The sequence below is a fragment of the Balaenoptera borealis genome, assembly GCF_965194805.1.
Source record: "Balaenoptera borealis genome assembly, chromosome: 3".
NCBI lineage: Eukaryota > Metazoa > Chordata > Mammalia > Artiodactyla > Balaenopteridae > Balaenoptera > Balaenoptera borealis.
Genome location: NC_138866.1, coordinates 164,185,889 through 164,207,330, shown reverse-complemented (window position 1 = coordinate 164,207,330; position 21,442 = coordinate 164,185,889). Strand labels below are relative to the sequence as shown.

General features: G+C 44.0%; 1 protein-coding gene across 12 annotated transcripts in view; it reads right to left on the bottom strand.

The window, feature by feature from the left end:
* The window catches only part of CELF2 (CUGBP Elav-like family member 2), a 525,599-nt gene that overhangs the window by 78,431 nt on the left and 425,726 nt on the right, over positions 1-21,442 (bottom strand). For all 12 annotated transcript variants that reach the window (XM_082385485.1, XM_082385484.1, XM_082385487.1 and 9 more), the window contains one exon: positions 6,818-6,866. In XM_082385485.1, the coding sequence (XP_082241611.1) occupies positions 6,818-6,866 (49 nt within the window). The remainder of the gene's footprint in view (positions 1-6,817; positions 6,867-21,442) is intronic.

Here is a 21,442-nt window from a genome sequence, read left to right as displayed (position 1 = left end):
TCCGTCCAGTAGAACTCAGCGAAAAGGGAAAAGTTTGGTCTGTGACGTCCACCCCAGTAGCGAAAGCCATGTGTGGCCACTGAGCACTTGAAAGATGGCTACTGTGATCGAGAAAGTGAATTTTTCATGTGATGTAATTTTAACTAATTTAAAATTTAAAAGCTGCATGTGACTACTATATTGGACAAGGGTGGCGCTGAGGGGCTAAGAGCTCCTAGTTGTAGAATCCCAGGCCGGAAGTAACAGACTTGAAAGACATTTTGTCTGACTCTAAAGAGATGCCAAGGCTCAGCAGGGGGAAGGATCTGGCCAAGGATCATTCTACAAGGAGGCGGCCTAACCTGCACCAGGATCTGGTACCCTCTTCAGCCCAGGGTTCTGCTCACTCTCCTGCATTTCTGGCGAGTCCAGAGGAGGCAGCTGAGGCTGGGAGGGTAGGGCAGTGCTGTGACTGGCTGACCCTGGTCCTCATTCCAGTGCTGCCATGAAGGTGATGGGTGACCTTGGAGGATGAGCTGACCCCTGTGGACCTCAGTCTTGTCATCCATAGAATGAAGGTTTCAACTTGATTCTTTTTCCTCTTCTCTTTCCTTTCTCTCTCACTTAAGTGATGGAGAGAAGGCAGCCTGGTTACACGCTTTGGCTGAATGAAGCACTTGAACATGGACTTCAGAATCCCTTTCTACCCAGCCTCTCTCTCCACACTGGTGGCGGCTCCCAAGACAACACAAAGAAACGAGGGCTCCAAAGAATACAGGTTGAAAACCACAATTCCACAATCCTTGTGAACTATGAATCGGGTACCAGAGTTTGAGAAAGGCTTGATGTTAGATGTGGAATTGAAACCGGACTTTAAGAAGCACGGGCAGGGTCTGGACAGACTGGTACTGTGCTGGGGGCATCACATACTAACCGGACCAGGCGCAGAGTCGGGAATGAATAAGGACTGTCTTCGTGGCGGACGGAGGAAGGCAGCCTGATTGAAGCACAATATGTACCGTTTTCTGCTTCGTCTGCAGAGAGGGGCTTGATGCAGAAGGAAGGTCACAGGTGCTCCGGGGCCACTGCCTGTGTTGAGCTTCCTCAAGGAGAAAGGGGGTGTCACTGGCTCTCATTCCTCAGCAGAGGCTGCTGAGGACCCCACTTGCTTTATGTAGATGAAGATTTTTAAATTTAAGAAGTCCTTCTTTCTCCTGTCAGAGTAAGTGGACTACCAATGATCTACTAGGAACTGGTGAAAGCACAGTAAGTTGAGGGCTGTGTTGGCACCGGGGTCTAAGCATCAGAAGCATCAGATGCCCCAGAAGAGGTGCTTTCTTTCCAACGGGAGCCTTTGACCTCCAGTGCGACGCCAGACTCCTCAGCACGCGAGGACTCCAGTGGCCCTGAGAGCACGTGGCATTCCCTCGAAGCAGAAGGGGAACGGATGGGACTGGCAGAAACGGGGCTGGGGAGGGAGGGAAAACTTGCAGCTGCAGTTCTTGCCCCCCCGCCCTGATCCCTTCCTGCCCTCATCTCTGGGACTGCTACCCCAAGGAAGCTATGGCTGATACCTTGATGAGTAGAAAAAAATTTCTGTTGTATTTCTTCTTATCCTGAAGAATCAGGTTTTCGTTCTTTCAAACAAAAGCAAAGGATAAAGTCCCAGTTGGTCCTTGGTTTCCCTGATAAACCTATAATGACGGTATTTAGCGAAGACAATTTTCAGGGTTTGAGCTTCAGGGTGCGGGATGCTATAGTCAACTAAATGCGCAGCTCCTGAGAAGCTCAAGTATGACTCTTTTCCTAAGATGGATTTACAAAAAATGGAAACCATTTATGAAGAAATCCTGACATCCTAGGCACAATGAAGGTCTAAACTCAGGCAGGGAAATGAAAGATAACTGTCACTTTTTTCAGTAACAAGTATTAGCTAAAAAGAAAAGAAAAGAAAATCTGCACCATCCGTATGCTATTCAAAGTGCTAACTTCCTTCCCTGTGTGTGTGTGTTGGCACGTGTGTGCATGTATCAAGGAACCTGGATGTTGGCAACCTTCTGCAAGCCAAAGTAGCTCTGTGGTTTTAACAGTTGGGCCTTGTTTGCTTTAATGGTGAAATGGGAATAACTACAAATATCCAGCTTTCCTCTCAGTGAGTTTTCCCGATCTTCCAGTGAAAATTTTTATTCCTAGGATCCCCATTCTAAGGATCGCTAAACAGCTTTGTCAACATTTTAAATAAACTTAATTATCTTGAAATCACTTAACTTTTTCATCAATGTTTGATGAATTTCCTGGTGGGCTTTTCCTAAGTATTCATGGGCAGTTAAGTATCTCACCAGTTTTTTCAATCCACAAGAATGTCAATTGCTTAGATAAACCTACCATATTCACAGTATTCTGCTAAGTGCTTTAGGGGAACTAAAAAAAATAAATAAATAAAAGATAAGGTGTTTGCCCTCTAAAGAAAAAGTCTGTTTCCCTTTAGGATAACCAATGAATGAATGAGGGGAAATACTTCATATACCACGTGGGCACAGGTGGGGTTGCTGCCATCAATCACAGTAGCAGAACTGAAAGTGGATTCATAGCAGTGACCACTGCCAGCTCCCCTTCCATGGTATAAATGAGAAGGGGTTAATATTAAATATAAGTGGGGACTCTTTTAAGTTCAGGGACTAGAAACTTCATTTTTTAAAACTCCCCTAATTGTAAGTCTGTGCTAACACACCGGTGTACAATCTGTCAAAGTAACACCTGGATTCGGGGCGGCCTGAATTAATTAACAACTTTTCAATGTGTTAGTGCTAACATATGGCATTTAATTACGGCCTCCGAATCCACGGGTCTCTCTACTTTGAATTTCAAAATGATTTCTTCATCTTCTAGTACATCAGCAAGTGACTGCATGGGAACACCCCGGATTCCTTTCTCTACAGGCCTCGCCCTCCCCAGGATGACAACGTCTGGTCATCCTGACTCTTGTGAGCTCGGAACTTGATGCACAGCCACTGGGGGTTTTAGAGGCCTTGAGGAAAGAGATGGGGGTGGGGTGCTTAAATGGCATTTCTGGATTCAAGGCTCTAAGGACCCTGACAAGCTGCGAGGTTGGAGGTTAAAGCAGGATGGACCTGATACTCTGCCTACAGAGTCAAAAATAATCCTTCAAGTCAGAAGTGTGACCTCACAGTGAACACTGGCTCCAGCCCCCAAGACCCCAAAAACAGAACCAAAGGCAACCGCCACGACTTCCTTGTCACCCACTGCTGGACCGACTTCAGATCCAGCAACTGCCTTTCACTTTCAATCTCGCACGGCTGGTTGCTTTTTCTGCACAGTGACGGAAGATTAAAAGCTGGAAAACAGGCCCTCCAATGGGAGAGAGAATGATAAAGAGTGACTAGGTGTGCGTGAGTGTGGCTGGTCCCTGAAATAATCCACGCCTCCTCCAATGCCCTTCCTGTACCATCCACTCAACTAGGTGTCAGGGAAAAATTACCAAAAAAGGTGGGTGCTGTTGAAATCTGGGTGTATACTCAGTGTGCTCTTCTTAAAGTCCCTGACATTGTATTGCCAATCCAGAGGAGGATCCGTTTTTTGGATACCTGGCGCAGTAGAAGCATAAGAAATGGAAGATGCTAGGAGTTTACATAAATGTGCTAGAGGCTGCAGCTGAAATCAGAGCCATTGGAAGGGCAGGTTCTAGGAAGCCGTGGAGATTTCAGAAGCCCGTTCAGTAAGACAGTAAAGTGCAGGGCAGATATAGCAGACTAACATTTCTGGGCTTTGTCAGAATCCCTGCATGGACAAAAGCTTAAAAGAGTCATTGCTTTTCCGGAATGCGTTTGTCCATCACTAATGAATCTGTGATGAGTCTTGCTCAGCAAATACGAAGTTCGGGAAATCTGAACACAATGATAATGAAGAGAGTAACTGTTTCACTGTGATGAGTCCTTTGTGTCATCCATAAATGTCAGCAAACTCAAAAAAAAGTGCAATTAGAGCTCGTTATATTTCTTTCACAGCCACAGGAGCTATTTCGAGCATCTGAGCCAAAGAGATCTTGGTGCTCTCTGAGCTGCAGAAACTATGCTTACCTGTTAAAAATGTCATGTGAAATCAGAAAAGGCTTGCAGCTTTCATCCCTGGCTTTGGGAAATAATACCTTTCTCCTGATTCTTCCAAGCAGGTCCAAGGACAACCCTGAAGTCTGCTCATGGCTGTGCAAGGTGGGGGTCCGTCTGAGCCTCCGTGAAGAAGAGCTCTTTCAAAGCAGCTTTTGGTCCATTTACACTATTTGACTTTTTCTTTTTACTGGAAATTCAGAAAATGAAGGTAGATCTGCAAGCAAAGGGACAACTGGCCCAGCAAGAAGGTTTGGGGGTTTTCCTTTAGGTGTACAGATCTAAGCTTTGGCAGGAAGAGCCCAAGGCTGGAAGGGCTGGCCTCTGCTCCCAGGATGCACCAAAACAGCTACCTCAACTGGCTGGAGCTACGCCACCAATGTAGCAGACTGCACGCACGCTACGTGCCAGGTGTGACGCGAAGCTCTGCGGGTGTTAACTGCATGATGACTCTGTAAGGCGGGCCTTACAGGAAGAGCACAGACTAGACTTCCGGAGCCCCTCTTACAGCGGGAGAGATGGAGGCTGGGTGAGGTTAGTAAAGAACTTGCTCAAGGTCATAGCCAGTAAGTGCAGGGTCCGGGTCAAGTCCAGGCTCCTCAAAATAGATTTCCCCTGCTACCCTGGGGCGCTTCCTGAAAAATCGCATTTTTAGGTATTTGCTCATCTTAGTAAAACAGAGCCCAATCCTGCTTGGCTTTTGAGATCGTGCAACATGGGGTGTGCCCACGGTAGTTTGATTCTATTGCTGTGGTTTTAGATCCAAAGCAAACACTACCCTCAGTGTCCAAAGGAGACAGAGGACAGCAAGGGCAGCTGACCATTTTGAGCCCTCCCGGCAGCTACCCTGCGGACAGTCAGGGTTCGCACCTGCACAGGAGAAAATGCAGAAGGAGAAACCCTTTCTCGGTTCAACTCTTCGGGTATTTTAAGTCAGACATTTCCAACTCGGTTCTCTCTTTTGTCACGTTTTTATCACTACGGCCTAAGGTTCAGATGAACCCCCTCCTGCAGACTTTGATCCCATGGCCCGTGTCCTGAAACGGTTTGGAGAATTATGGGGCCAAAGGACAGAGAACATCTCCTGGTGGCTGGATGTGCCAGGATGACCTTCACTGATGGAATTCATCCCACAAATACTAGATCCATCCCGCCTCTCTCCCAGGAGGAAGAGAACAGATTGTAACACGCACTCCTGGAGCAAATCGGCACGGGGAGATGGCCTTCTGCCTGGGCAGACACACTCGGCGAAGGCCCCTAAAGGCCAGGGAACACTGGCCAACATCTTATAGAAGTGCTCGATCATTTACAAAGCACTGTCACAAACATCTTCTATGAGTCTTAAAAAAAAGCTCATCTATGAGAGGCAATTAGCATTAGTCCCATTTTATGAATGAGGAGACTAAAGTCTGGTCTTTAAGTGATTATGAGATACTGAAACCAGTGACAATGAATGTGAGTTCCAGCAGGTAAGGGACAGTGTCTCTTGTGTCCTTTTTTTCTTCTTTTAAAAATTCACTGCTGCAGTCCCAGCTTCTGGCAACGTGCCTGGCACATAGTAAGTAATCGATGAATAACTGTCAAGTACAGGAATGAGGTGACTGGACCAAGATCCCACAACAAAGCAGGGGTGGATTTTAGACCCTCTGACATTCAATGCCACGTCTGTGATAAAGTACTGTAGGAACAAGGGAGTTAGACGTGCAGAGACGTGTGTGGCTGGTGAGGGGATGGTGGGGAAGCACCAATATCTCTTCTCCAACAGACACCACTGTACGATGTGGAATTTCTTTCGAAACTGTCTAGTGTGTGGGGCCGGAAAATGGGATGCACTACAATTAGCAAAAGAAAATACCTCGTGGAGAGATGCAGAGCCCCGCCATAATTTACACCTGCAGATAATGCAGATCTCTAAGTGTACGGCTTCTGCTCCATGACTAATTAACGAGGTGCAGAGCTGCCCGGAGGAAGGCGACCATGCTGACCATGTCAGTCTTGTGGGGCAGGAGAGGGCTGAGGTCTAGGAAGGCAGACGATTCCTTTAACATACAATGCAGCCAGTCCAAAGAACAAAACAGGGACAGAAGGTTTGCAGAAGTGGAAGCAAAAACTTGAGAGAGAAATGGGGTTAGCAACCCTCCGGTGTCTTGGAGAGGCAAGTCTCAATTATTTCACCGACCTCATCAAATGCGTTTTTCTTTTTTTTTTTTTTTGCACCGACTGTATATTTATTTAATCAGCCAACGGAATTCTGAATGAATGTGGATGCAAATGCATGGATACAAGCTGGAGAAAAGTGCAGTGAGACAGTCGCAAAGCCAGAGGACCAAAGGGAGGGGGGGAAAAAAGATAGCCTCATTCTTGGTGGGCGATGCCTTTCTCACTCACCTTCTCTGCATAATATAAGGTCACCCCTCCCCATCAGATGCCCAAGCTGCTGTCAGAGGAGGTAAACAATAGCCACAGGGTGGCCACACAGAGCAAGCCCCAAACAGGGACACAGAAAGCCGTTTCTTGTAGCATCTTCACAGGTCTTTACCCCAGAGATACAGGAGGCAGGAGAGCGAGGTACCCACCGCGATGGAGGTTTCCTGGGGCACATCTCTCTGCCTTCCCCAGAGAAACAGCAAGGGGGGCCAGCTCCTCCCGCCCCCCACCTCACGTCTTCACTTAAGGGAACAGACATTAAAAGGAAGACAGTCAGCACCACCTACCGTTTGATTTTTCACTGTCTGCAGGTTTCATCTGAATGGGATGATGCATCTAAAAATAGAAAAGTGAGAAAGTAAGGCAGATTGAACAAGTGTTCAACAGTCTCAGAAATCCCATGCTATTCAACGCAGCTACTGATATTGTTATAAGGGCACGTAAATAATAACGAGACCTCTCACAGTTAAAATGAACTACCTTAAAATGCAAGCATGTGTTTGATGTTCAGCAATAGGATACATTTAAGTCCCGGGGTGCTGTGACATGGTATCTTAACACGTGGGCTTTGCAGTCAGGCTCAAGTTCAAAACCTGGTCCTGCCATTCAATATGGTTTCTGCCTGGATCTTACAGGTAATTCTGGTTCTGCCATTCATTACAACTACGTGACCTCGGGCAAGCGTCTTAACTTCTCTGAGCTTCAGTCTCCTCATCTGCGAGATGGAGGTGACACCTGCATAGTAGGGCCGCGAGAATTACCTGAGAAAATGCATGTGACGTGCTTAATGCATGGGGCATAGAAAAAAAATAGTTATTGTTATTTTGTATTATTACAAATTAAAACACAGATGATCTGTTTTTCTTCTGGCCGTTCTATGTCTGCTGCATGGCTGTTTCTTAGAGTTCTGAGTAATTTGAAGGTCGACCAGTTGATTGATTGAGGCGCCATTATCTCATTTTTATTAAACACGAAGTGTGAAACAGGAATGCAGAGGCACCGAAAGAATGGAAGGAAGGAGAGAGGGAGGGAGGAGGAAAAGCAAGAGTGAGGGGCTTATGATCACATTCAGTACATACGTAGGGGGAGAAAGCGCCTGAGACAAAGTGGAACCAAGATCCTGCATCACGGCAGAACGAGACGCTCTATGGTTCTTTAAACGATGCCAATCACATCGTTGTGCATGATCTGCAGATCTGCAGAGCACAGAAAGCTGACACCATTTCCAATTAAAATAAATTCCTCAAATGACTTTCATGGGTTCTCTTGCTTCATATTTCATCCTACCCCAAGGAACGTCGCAGCCACAGGGTAGATGGAATCAGTGGCTGTGCAAATGCTTTTATTATAATGGGCCCTATTCTCTCTGAACCTTTAATTTCCCCAGTGGACTTCCCTTACTTGCCAGCCACAGCTCCGGGCTTTATCTAATTGAAATGAAAGGGGAATGGTACTTGGCTCTGGCACTGAAATGATGGGAAACGATTATCAGGCGGTCGAGACCATGTGCACCTAATGCCTGCCAGGGTCTTCAAAGCACAAGAGGAAGAGGTAAGAGGGAGCAGTATCAGGGGACAAGAGGCTAAATAATTCAGAGCTGCTTCGTTTATTCTCAAAGGCAAGATGCTCTTATGCACGGAGCATAGGCCTGGAGTTGTGGGGTCTACTTGTATTCCCACTCTACTCATTAACATGCTCAATTTGTAGAGAAGAGACTAGCATGAGAATGGAATGCTTAGGAGTCAGTAAGTAGACCTGCCTTTTAAGAAAAGGTGCTGTGGGAGCCCAGGGGAGCAGATACTTCATTCTGCCTGGTGAGGGAGGTGGGGGGATTTGTGGCAAAGGGCCCATCTGCTTCGAGTCCTAAAGGCTGGTTGGACTTGCCAGCAGAGGAAGGGGGTGGCTCTTGAAACGAATGGACAACCCCATACAAGGACACGGTGGTGAGAAAGCCCTCAGTCCTCCTGGAGGGAGTCCACAGTATGAGGGTGGAAGGCACGAGAAGGGGCTGCCAGGGCAGCCAGCATCCAGGCCTTAGAGGAACCCACGTGCTAAGGAGCTGAAATTTCCTCTAAAAGTCAACGATCAGGCATAGAATATTTAAGGAGCAAGGCAATGAGATCCCATTTGCGTCCTTGAAAAGTCATTTTTGGCTGCAGTGTGGAGGACGGATGGTAGAAGAGAGACACAGGAGGCAGGGAGAACAGTTAAGAGGCTACTGCAACAGCCCACGTAAAGCAGGGAAGGTCTAAACCTCAGAGGTAACTGGCTGGTTGTAGGGATGAGGGGGCAGCGGAACCCCAGGCCTCGACAACTAAATGTGTAGTGGGATCACTGCTATTCATTTCACTTTTGTGTCCTATATATAACTGCCTAAATAGGGAAAACACGAGAAAGCAGTTTGGGGAGGGGGTGTAGAGACTGATGGGCACAGGTCAGGACACGCTGCATTTGGGGTGAAGTTGGAAATGTGGGTCTCAAGCTGTTGGGACAGCTCTGGGAGGTGGTGGAAGCCCCAGGCGTGGCTGAAACTGTCCAGAGAGGGAAATGCAGAGTGAAGAGAGACAAGAGCCAGGGGCAGAACTGTGGAGAACAGCCAGGAAGAGGAGCCTAAGAGGGACAGAGCAAAGGGCCATCCAGAGAAGCAGGAGCAGAACAGCTGGCCCCACTGGAGCCACGCAGGGAGTTTTAAGAACAAGGCGATGGTCAGAGCAAGTGCTCTTAGACGCTACGATGAAAACGCCCCAGTACCCTTCTGGGTTTGGCAATACAAAAAAAAATTTTTTTTTTTTAAGGGAATTTATCAAAACAGTTTCTGTGGGGTGGTAGGGGCCAGAATGCCAGCTTGTAGGCAGCGGGAGAGTAACAGGAAAGGTAACAGTTGATATGAGAAATGCAGACAACTATTTCAAGAAGATTAGCTCTAAGTGGGGAAGACAGGAGGCTCGGTGGAGGATGGGGGAGGAGGATGGGGCTGGGGTCTCTCCTTTCCAGATAGGAAAGACTTGTAACAGGTCAATGAGCTGAAAAGACTCAAATGAGGTTCACAGGTTCAAGGGATAAGAGACAAGAGATAAGTGTACCAACGTTATGTATAGGACACAAAAATGAAATGAAGGACTCTTGCCCTTGGGAAGATGCCGACCCAACATGGTCGTTGATAGGCACATATATAAAGGAGAAAAGATGGTGACCAGCATCAGAAAAGCAGCACAGAGAGAGCGCCGTGAGCATTCAGATCCATCTGTGACGCGCACGGAGGTCTGGAGGAGGAAATCTGGGAGCAGTAAGGACAGAATCATTCGACTCTAAAGCTGCAAAGGGCCCTGGGAGTCATTTCATCCAATGTTCTCAATGTATAGGTCTGAAGGGAATAAGTGACTTCACTAAGGACACACAGATGGTTAATGACAGAGTTGGGATCAGAAATCTAAGCTCCCTACTCTTAATCCAGTGCCGATTCCCCCAAAGCACATTGCTTCCCCCCAAAATGCCCAACACGGGATTTGGACTTATGAGCCTATGATGCTGAACTGCAGGCTTCACTCACTGCAGGCACCAGACAGACACTCAGTTGAAGGCGCCAGCAATATCCCCTTGGGTGAAAGTAATCTTCCTCTGCCCTCGCATCATGCTTTATCTACGGAGCTTTAAGACGGGTATTGCACGAAGACTTGACTCTGGGTTTTCCTGCTGCTGCTGAGAGAATTAGCTCTGATTCTGACCTAAGACTATCCAGAAGGCTCAGGAATGTAGCAGTGGTAGCTACGGCCACTGCCGACTTGAACTTGGTTTCGGTCTTTCTGGGGCTCTGAAGGGGAAAAAAGTCAACCTCACAGATATCTGGGTTGTCAGACCAAGGTGAATTCTGAATGCGTGGTCACCCTACTCCAGCGATGTTCTGAAGACAATTTAGATAATGTATGTAAAGCGCCGTGACCTTCTTGGAGAGAGGTATTCAATCAGGACTGTATTAAGAATGGCTCATTACCACGAACAGTTCATTTGAGTTACAAATTCCTGATCAGATACAGGATGTAAATGTCAAGGAAGACAAAAAAAAAACACATGGTTTGGAGGAGTCGTTCTCATAATGTGTGTCACTTCCTCAAAGTCTCATGATTCCAAGAACTTTGGGAGATTTGTTGAGCGGAGTAGGGAAGTTATTGTAAAGGAAGGGGTATTCTAGTTTAAACTTTCAAATTATAATACAGGGATTCTTTCCCTGTAACAGGAAATGATGTCAAAGATTTGACCCAGTAGGATGCTAAGACCACTCACACATTCGCTTATTTCTGCTTTGACCAGATGATCTGTTACATGGTGGGAATAATGGGTGAAAAAGAGTTCTGGTCATGATGGAGTATGTAATGTAAGGATGAGACAGACAGACCAGCCGTTTCCCACATGCAGTGTGGGAACTCAGAAGAGACACACCCCACACAGTCAAAGGAACGGCAAGAAGGCATCTCAGTTGAAACCACGGTCAAGTTAGATCTTGAAGGGACCCTAACGCTAACTAGGACTTGAGTGAAGGGCATTTCAGGGAAGGAACAACAAATCTGAAGGAACAGAGTAAGAGAAACTAAGTCATATTGTTCCTGAAGAATGATGATGGGACATTCTAACCAACAGAGGAAGCAATCGATGTCACCAGAGATCATTCACCAAACACAACGTAACTGAAGCATGACAAGACCAACAGTGAGGGATACATTCCTGGATCGGAGAAGTTCAAGTACAGGGAAAACAATGCACATCTCAGCCCTGAATCAAAACTGCCCTGGACTGGCAGCCAGAGGCTCATCGCCTTCCTCAAGGACTGAAGGTGACCCCCACGGCATCAAGAACTGAAGCTTGTCAACAGTGCTTCTGTCATGACGGGGAACTGGCGCCTCCAATACCAGAGCTGGAGGGGCCGGAGGTCAGAGGTCTGCACTGTGCTCTGCACTGGGGAGGGTCCCAGGCGATGGCAGCAACAGGAGGAAGGGCCCGATAACTTAGCCGTCACCCTTCCAATCTCTTAACGTCCCACCAGTTGCAAGGGAACCTCAGAGTTGAGGGTTGGGGCTGGACCCCTCCTCCTTCTGTCTATGGCGAGTGAGCACATCCTCTTCAAGAATTCTCCCAAGGAGTCTCCTGAGAGGCATGTTATTTTTTAAATTAATTTTTATTGGAGTATAGTTGATTTACAATGTTGTGTTAGTTTCAGGTGTACAGCAAAGTGAATCAGTTATACATATATGTATATCCACTCTTTTTTAGATTCTTTTCCCATATAGGTCATTACAGAGCACTGAGTAGAGTTCCCTGTGCTATACAGTAGGTCCTTATTAGTGATCTATTTTATATATAGTAGTGTATATATGTCAATCCCAATCTCCCAATTTATCCCCACCCCTGCTTTTCCCCTTGGTAACCATAAGTTTGTTTTCTATATCTATAACTCTGTTTTGTAGGTAAGTTAATTTGTACCTTTTTTTTTTTTTAGATTCCACATATAAGTGATATCACATGATATTTGTCTTTCTCTGACTTACTTCACTCAGTATGACAATCTCTAGGTCCATCCATGTCTCTGCAAATGGCAGTATTTCATTCTTTTTTATGGCTGAGTAATATTCCATTGTATATATGTTAAGAGGCATGTTAATTATACTGAGGCTGCATTATTAAGGCAGTTAATTATACTGATACTGTTTAACTCCAGCCATCACCAATGGATGAGTTAACCACCTTTAACGTGAGACTCCATCATCACACTGGATCAGCTGGGTCTGGAAAAACCTTCACTGGTCTGTATTGTCATGATTTGTCTACTTGGTCAGAGGAGTCTAGGCATTTTATAACCTCCGGCCTGTGACACTGACAGGGTAGCCTCCCTGAGGGCTGGAGGAACAGCAGCAGTGAGTCTAAGACTTGAGTTCAGCTCAGCTGCCCTTGGAGCGAACTTCGACCACGACAGGGCTCTGCTTGTCTCACACCACCAGGCTCCCCTGTGGCAGAGGGCCTGTCCCAGGGAGGCAAAATCAAGTGCTTTGGAAACAGATCCTGGTTCCTGGCAGTGCATTTGACTTAACAGAGTTCATCAAGTTTACGATTCAATGAAGAAAGCCTTCCAAACCCATTTCCTTAAAGATTTCTTTGTACGTGAATTTCTTTTGCATTTTATTACAGGACAGTGACATCTTGCCTCCTGTTCAACAGTAAGGTACTGGGTAACTTGTTGGTTTCTATTTAGCCCTACTTATTTAAAGGCAAGTGAAATCTATAAAATAGATAAACAACAAGGATTTACTGTAGAGCACAGGGAACTATATTCAATATTTTGCAATAAATTATAATGGAAAAGAATAAAAAAGGAACATAAATACATACAATATATATGCATAACCAAATCACTTTGCTATACCCCTGAAACTAACGTAATATTGTAAATCAACTACACTTCAATTAAACAAACAAAAAGCAAAGGAAATCTAATGAAAGGAGGAATTGCAAGAGCTCCCTCCCTCCCTCTGGGGCGGGTACTGGAGTCAAGCAGCTTCTGGAGAAATCGGTGGTTTACTTCCACTTACATCTGTGTATTCAGTTTTGATCACATGCTTAGGGCACTGTGACTGCAGCCCACTGAGCTGCCGTTTCTCGGGGGTCTGATTAGGGTCTCACCATATGCAGGCCACTCCTCTCTGGCTTGGGCTGGTTTTCATCCCACACCTCCTCTCTCGTGGGAAGCTGTGAGTGTCGGAGGGCGCCAGCCTCCAGTACCAAGCCTCACCCTTTATCCTGCCTCCTAATGATGAGTGAGTGGCCTCTGGCCCTTTTTCTGCTTCTCCGCCACATACACATGGGGTCCCAGAATTGAGTTCCCCTATTGCTGACGGGACCTGCTGCTCCTCACTCCCGAACGCGTTTACCTTGGATGTGTGACCCGGGGGCCCAGCTGTGGCTCAAGGAAATGAAGGTGAGGACACAGCTGTGGGGCAAAGGCATCCCCCAAAGCCTGTGGGGGTGACAGCACGTGGAGGGAGCTGCAGAGGCCCCGTTACGAGTCCCATCACATCCCAGCGACAGAGACGCTGCTGGGCCACAAGCACCAGCATCCACGAACCAGGTTCTCTGGAGTCGCACAGTCTACCAAGTCAGCGTGATTCCTCCACATCTCTCTGCCTTAATCCTGTGATGGTTACGGGGGCGATTCTGAGTTAAAATAGGCAGTGTTAAGCCAGGTGGAGGCCGGAAGATAGAAGAGCCGGGTGAAGGTGAGTTGGCTGGTTTCTCACACCCAGGAGAACGCATGTTGAAACTTGTTTAACTCCAGCCATCACCGATGGATGAATTAACCACCTTTAATGTGAGACTCAATAAAAACATGCCATTTTTAACATGAAATGGGTTTTACAGCATCACCGTTACGCCTATCATTATTAAACCCATCCTGACACCTAGAAAGCACAGCCGTGATGGCACATGCTATAAGCTTACTGCCCATAAAATATTTAAAGGGAGAAACAGAGGGGGGAGGGAAGAAGTGGATGCACGAAAGAGCCACACGCCAACCAAATGAGAAAATGAACGGACTCCAGCCAGGAGAGACGAGCTGGGATTTTCCTTTTGCTCGCTGACAGTGCAGATGTGACTCCTGCAGAAGATACTTGGTATCCTGTTGGAGAGTGGACTGTGCGATACCAAAGGCACCCACGCTTCCTGAATTCTTCTCAAACAAGTTGTGTAAATGGGCAAAAACAAGTTTCGAAAGAACTGCCACCAACTGGACGCACGCCATCCCCCACAAGGAAAGTGTGTGTCTTGTCAAGGGATCTTCTACGACCATAAGGTACTCCCAGGGCTACAGAGGCTCCCCTACCTCTCTAGGTAGGAGATTCTGCCATTTCCGTCACTGTCCTTTATGCTCCGCGTAAAGGAGACTGGGAAGAAACAAAGGGAGTTTTAGGAATGTTGACTTATCAGTATTGAATAAGGACTTTTGAATTACTCTGATTTTTGAAAATGGTGACATCGCTAAACTTGCAAAAGCATCTTTAATAGAGTGATGCCTCTGTACGAATAGAGATGACAAAAGTCATGTGTTGGATGGGTCTAGACCAGCTTTTATCATCAGGACGAACCTGGTTTTGGAGCTCACTGCCATACTTGTTAAGTGAAGTGGAGAATTTAGGCAATTTTGGTGAAAACTGAGGATATCTTCCCTGTGCTCTCAATTTTCCTGTGCTAAATAAGCACTGCTGTAGGCTCTTTATGTATGCTAACTAATTTAATTCTCACAACAGCCCTGAGATAGATGTGAATGAGGAACTTAAGGGGTGGGGGGAGGTGGGGGAGAGGGAAAGAAGGAGGGAGACAGAGAGAGATTAAAGAACTTGGTTAAGGCATTCAGGAAGTCAGCAATGGAGCCGGGATTCGTGGGACTGTCTCCGGCTGGAGCATAAACCCCCAGCCACTCCTCCATACCGACCCTACCCCTAGCATATCCAGACAGCTGTGCTGTGAAATGGTGGTTTCTAAGAACCGAGAGCATTACCAAAATTCCTTTTCCATACTAGACATAATGACCATCTCAATCTATAGGGTACTTTCCAATTAGAAACTTACATATGAATGTGTGTAGCATACATGTGTATGTGTATATATATGTTTTTATGTATTTCACTTGCACAGATGAAATACATATTTTAAAAGCTTATTTAAATGAAAAAACAATTAAAAAAACCCCAGTTCACCTATTTTTCCCATCCCTCACCCCCTGCCTCTGGAAACCACCTATCTATTCTCTGTATCTATGAGTTTTGTCTTTTTTTTTAATTTTTAGATTTCACATATAAGGGAGATCATACAGTATTTGTCTTTGTCTGACTTATTTCACTTAGCATAATATCTTCAGGGTCCATCATGTTGCCCAAAGGCAAGATTTCATTTTTTTAATGGCTGAATAATATTTCATTATATGGTATATGTGTGTGTGTGTGTGTGTGTGTGTGTGTGTGTGTGTGTATATATATATATATATACATATATATATACACACACACATATATACATATACATACATACATATTTATATATGAAACTTCTTTATCCATTCATCCACCCAACCCTTAGGTTGCTTCCATATCTTGGCTACTGTAACTAATGCTGCAGTGAACATTGGGGTGCAGGTATCTTTTTTGAGTTAATGTTTTTGCTTCTTTCAGATAAATACCTAGAAGTAGAATTGATGTATCATATGGTAGTTCTATTTTTAATTTTTTGAGGAGCCTCCACACTATTTTTCATAGTGGCTGCACATAGTGGCTGCATCAATTCACATTCCCACCAACAGTGGACAAAGGTTCCCTTTTTTCCACATCCTCACCAACACTTGTTATTTCTTGTTTTTTTGGTAAGAGCCATTCTAACAGGTGAGGTGATAGCTCACTGTGGTTTTGATTTGCAATTCCCTGAAGAACAGTGATGCTGAGTATCTTTTCATGTGCCTGTTGGCCATCTGTACGTCTTCTTAGGAAAAATGTCTATTCAGATCTTCTGGCCATTTTTTAATCAGATTTTTTTTTTTGCTACTGAGTTTATGAGTTCTCTGTATATTCTGGATATTAATCCCTTGGATATATGATTTGCAAATATTTTCTCCCATTCAGTAGGCTGCCTTTTTGTTTTGTTGATAGTTTCCTTTGCTGTGCAGAAGCTTTTCAGTGTGATGTAGGCTCACTCATTTATTTTTGCTTTTCTTGCCTTTGCTTTTGGTGTCAGTATCCAAAAAATCATCAAGAGCTATGTCAAGGAGCTTGCTACCTATGTTTTCTTCTAGGAGTTTTATAGTTTCAGGCCTTATGTTAAAATCTTTAATCCATTTCGTTAATTTCTGTGTATGGTGTAAGATGGTGGTCTAGTTTCAGTTTTGGCATGTGGCTGTCCAGTTTTCCCAACACCATTTATTGAAGAGATTGTCCTTTCCCCATTGTATATTCTTGGCTCCTCTGTTGTAAATTAATTGACCATATATGTGTGGGTTTATTTCTGGAGTCTCTATTCTGTTCCATTGATATATGTGTCTGTTTTTATGCCAATCCCATACTCTTTTGATTACTACAGCTTTGTAATATACTTTGAAATAAGGGGCATGTTGCCTCCAGCTTTGTTCTTTCTCAAGACTGTTTTGCCTATTTGGGGTCTTTTGTGGTTCCATACAAATTTTAAGACTGTTTGTTCTGTTTCTGTGAAAATTATCATTGGAATTTTGATAGGGATTGCACTGAATCTGTAGATTGCCTTGGGTAGTATGGACATTTTAACAATATTAATTCTTCCAATCCATGAGCACAGAATACCTTTCCATTTATTTGTGTCTTCTTCCATTTCTTTCATTAATGTCCTGTAGTTTTCTATATACAGGTCTTTCACCTCCTTGGTTAAATTTATTACTAGGTATTTTATTATTTTTGATGCAACTGTAAATGGGACTGTTTTCTTAATTTCTCTTTCTGATATTTCATTACTAGTGAAGAGAAACACCACAGATTATTGTGTATTCATTTTGAATCCTGCAACTTTACTGATTTTGCTCATTAGACCTAACAGTTTTTTAAGGGAGTCCAGGGTTTTCTCTATATAATATCATATCATTTGCAAATAGTAAGAGTTTTTATGAAAAGAATGAAGATAACTTAAGGGACTTACAGGATAACAAAAGGACTAACATTCACATTCTAGGTGATCCCAGAAGGAGAACAGAGAGACAAAGGGGAAGAATTATTATTTAAAGAAATAATGGCTAAAAGCTTCCCTAACCTGGGGATGGAAATAGACATCCAGATCCAGGAAGCCCGGAGAGCTGCAAATAAGATTAACTCAAAGAGAGCCACACAAAGGTACGTTATAATTAAAATGTCAAAAGTTAAAGACAAGGAGAGACTATTTTTTTTTTTTTATATTAAAAGAAGAGACTATTAAAAGCAGCAAGAGAAAAACAACTTGTTACGTACAAGGGAGCCCCCATAAGACTATCAGCAGATTTTTCAGCAGAAACACTGCAGGCCATAAGTGAGTGGCACAATATATTCAAAGTGATGAGAGGAAAAACAAAAACAAAAACAAAAAAACTTCCAACCAAGACTACTCAACCCAGTAAAGTTAACATTCAGAATTGAAACAGAGATAAAGAATTTTCCAGACAAGCAGAAACCAACTGAATTCAACAATACATTAAAAAGGTCATACACCATGATCAAATGGGATTTATTCCAGGGATGCAAGGATGGTTCAACATCCGCAAATCAGTCAATGTGATACACCGTATTAACAAAAATGAAGGGTAAAAATCATATGATCACCTCAGTAGATGCAGAAAAAGTATTTGACAAAATTCAACATCCATTTATGATAAAAAAAAACTCTCAATAAAGTGGGTACAGAAGGAATGCACCTCAATATAATAAAGGCCATACATGACAAGCCCACAGGTAACATCATACTAAACAGTGAAAAATGGAAAGCCTTTCCTCTAAGGTCAGGAACAAGACAAGGATGCTCACTCTTGCCACTTTCATTCAACATAGTACTGGAAGTCCTGGCAAGAGAAATGAGGCAAGAAAAAGAAATAAATGACATCCAGATTGGAAAAGAGGAAGTAAAATATTTCAAATTAGCCTCAGAGCAAAAAAGATTGTCTAGATTTTCTCTATGAAAAAGGAAGGAAAGAAAACTTACAAGCCTGCCACGATTCAAAGAAAAAACAGCCTTATAGTTGTATTAGGAAAGTATAGCTCCAATCTATGTGCCATTTGACCACAAGGGAACTATATGCGCTAATCCAGAGAGATTAAATGCTAGTTCTTCTACAATCCCTTCAGGCCATTTAAAATAGACGTGCAAAATGGAATTAGGACTCTGAGGTTTGTTTCATGGGCCAAGTTACCCAAAATGTTCTATACCTATGTTGATGAGAAACAAATTGATAACAAGCAAAATTAGCTGTCAGTTATTCTACAAGAGGAGAATAATAGTTTTGAATCACTGACATTAATTGATCCTACATTTTGTGGTTTCTTCACAAACTGTTAGTGCAAAAAAGTACACTGGAATCTATAAAATGAATCAAAGTGTAGACCACTTATTGGATAAGTCAGCATTTACAACAATAGGCATTGGTATTTGGCTTTATGCTAACTGACTGGATTGTACAATGCCTGTTTATTTGAATACTGCTTTGGAAATTCTGGATGACACTGAGTAGACAGTTGCCTTCTGAAGATGCAGATTCCTTGGTGGAAGCAGTGTATGGGATTCATCTATGCCTTGAGTCACAGTACTATTCCAAATTGCTCCTTTGTGCATCTCTATTAACTAAGTTAACAGAGTACGTGCACAGAAAACTTTCAACCAATATTTGCTGACGTATATTTTTATAAGAGTGACCAAAGCAAAGAATAAAAGGGGATTTGAATATGACAATAACAAAGAAACCTAAGTGATCCTTTATCTTCCCATGGCAAATCACAACCAGGGGGAAAAAGCCTAGAGTGGAAATAAATTACTATTTCTTCCTAATAGCCATTGATACGTGTGACATGCTTAAAGCACTGCCTGCATAATATGTGCCCAGTAAAGTTATCATTATCACTGTCATTATTATTTTACAAAGCAAAAGGATTTCCCTGAGGGAAAAAGGAAAAGGTCCCATTCAAAAGCTGAGAGAACATACTAGAGGGAACAGCCTTTCTTGGTCACATGGGAAGTATACAGATAATACTGCTCCCGGCTTTTTTCAGATATACTAACAACCCAGTGAGGGAAAACAACCTATAGAACTCAGAATTATATGCCTGCTTTTGGCTTCTCAGGCTCCAAAGGCAGCCTTTTTTTTTTTTTGGCTGTAATGACACTAGCTATTTACATTTCTGTTACAATCGTGTGGTACACTAGAGGGGAGAAGTCAAGCAGTGAAACCATTTAGTCCTGGCAAAAAAATAAAATAAAATAGTGCAGGAAAATTAGATTACTCTGGGTGGAATTCTATGAGGGGAGTTGGAGTCTGTTATGGTGATTAAGTCATCATTTCTGACAGATTACTCTAATCGGCTGTCAAATAGCATTCCCCAACCCCATCTGTAACTTGGCGTCCTCGCTACTCAGCCTATGTTACCTTCTGTGTATAAAACACATACACAAACAAGAGGAGGTACGGCCTGGCATTTACTACACTCATTAGCTATAATTAGGTTCTGTGTTTTCATACTAAATAATAACACGAGCTTCCATTTTGCTTTATTTATTCTTAAAATGAGAAGAAAAATGAATAGGCTCAAAATAGGAGGCATGGAACGTGAATGAAAAATAGTTGTTATAACAAAAAGCAAGCGTAAGGCTTTTCGAAGCATTGCTATTTAAGAAGAATGTTAATCCTTTATTAGTTTAATTTTTCTTGGAACTATTATAGTACTTAGAGAGGTGAATCCATGACACTTTTTAAACCTTTTTAAACCTCTAGTCAGATTTGGTGCCTAATTAGCTGTGATTTCAGTAGAAGGTATTATTACTGTGTTTAGTGGTATTATTGTAAACAGAAAGCAATTTCTTTGATAAGATTTTGGTTCTTCCCTCTGTCACAGCATCTTTGAGCTCCCAAATAAATCTGGTGACAAGCAAAGCAAAACTAGTTAAAACTGAACGACAGTATTTAGCTTTTCTGGAATTCTCTGTTTAGATCTACCTGTTTTAATGACAGAAGACTGGAGGGTCTAAAACTATTTTGAAAATGGAGGTAAGTGGAAAGACTTAATGTAAGAAGAGGCATGTAGGATTACGGTGCTGCTCAGGCAACACTATGACAATCACAAGCGCAGCAGAAGACCACACAAGGATTTTGGGTGACGCTTAGAGTATAACCACTCCTGATTAATAAGCCAAAATTTACAATATACAGATATCCTTTCTAACCATGATTTCATTCTGATTGTGGAACTGTCTTCCAAAATCAATGATGGATGCTCCAAGAGTTATTCTTCCAGATGTTACCCAGATGCTACATTAGACACGCGCCCTAATTGAGTCAGGAAAATAAATACACACTGAAATAACAGTGCCTGACCTGGCCACGGAGGAGTGATTTAATGATCTGGTATTTCCCTTACACTTCCCATACGATGGTTCTTCAGGCCACAGACTTAGTATAATCTCGTATTTTAAGACAAATGAGTCTGGTTTAAACATAAACGGTCCTTTTGACATTAGCCTCGACCCATCATGACCACCTTTGGGCTCAGCTCGCACACGGCCTTGGCCTAAACCAGAGCCCAGCCCGCTGGGCTCGTGGTGCCTCCCTCCCCAACCCTGGCTGTTTCCAGGTGGTCGCCGTTACCCAGTTCTCAACACCCTGTGAACTGGGGGGAAGCAAGGCCTGCAGACTGGAGAGCGGATGGCACCGCCCCTCTGGATGGCACCTGCACTCTGGGTGCAGATGCCCGTTTTGTTTAACCGGCCCTCCTGCCTGGGTCCACAGGGCCTGCAGACTCCTGGTAACCCAGTTCGGAATCTTAGCCAAACTGGGAGGCTGTTTCCTCCCCCGATCTCTCCACCCCCTTCCCAGGACTCAACTCAGTTCCTGACAATTCCTGGTACTGCTTCCTAGGATTATCTCTACTCAATTCCAGCCACACCCCTGCCTCGTCCCCATAGGAAATATCCTTTGGACAGTGAAAACTGCCCACATTGCACTTAAGATTTCGGTCATTCACTGGAAACATCGGTGCTGGGCTGAACTTGGTGCTAAAGAAGCATCATCTCAGGGATGGGAGCAGCTGCCGGGTCTGCGTTTCCAGACCCCTCATGGAACCAATACCCTGGCTAAACTGGCTTACTTTTCTGCCTCTTGGAATTCTCACTTTAGATCTGTCTCC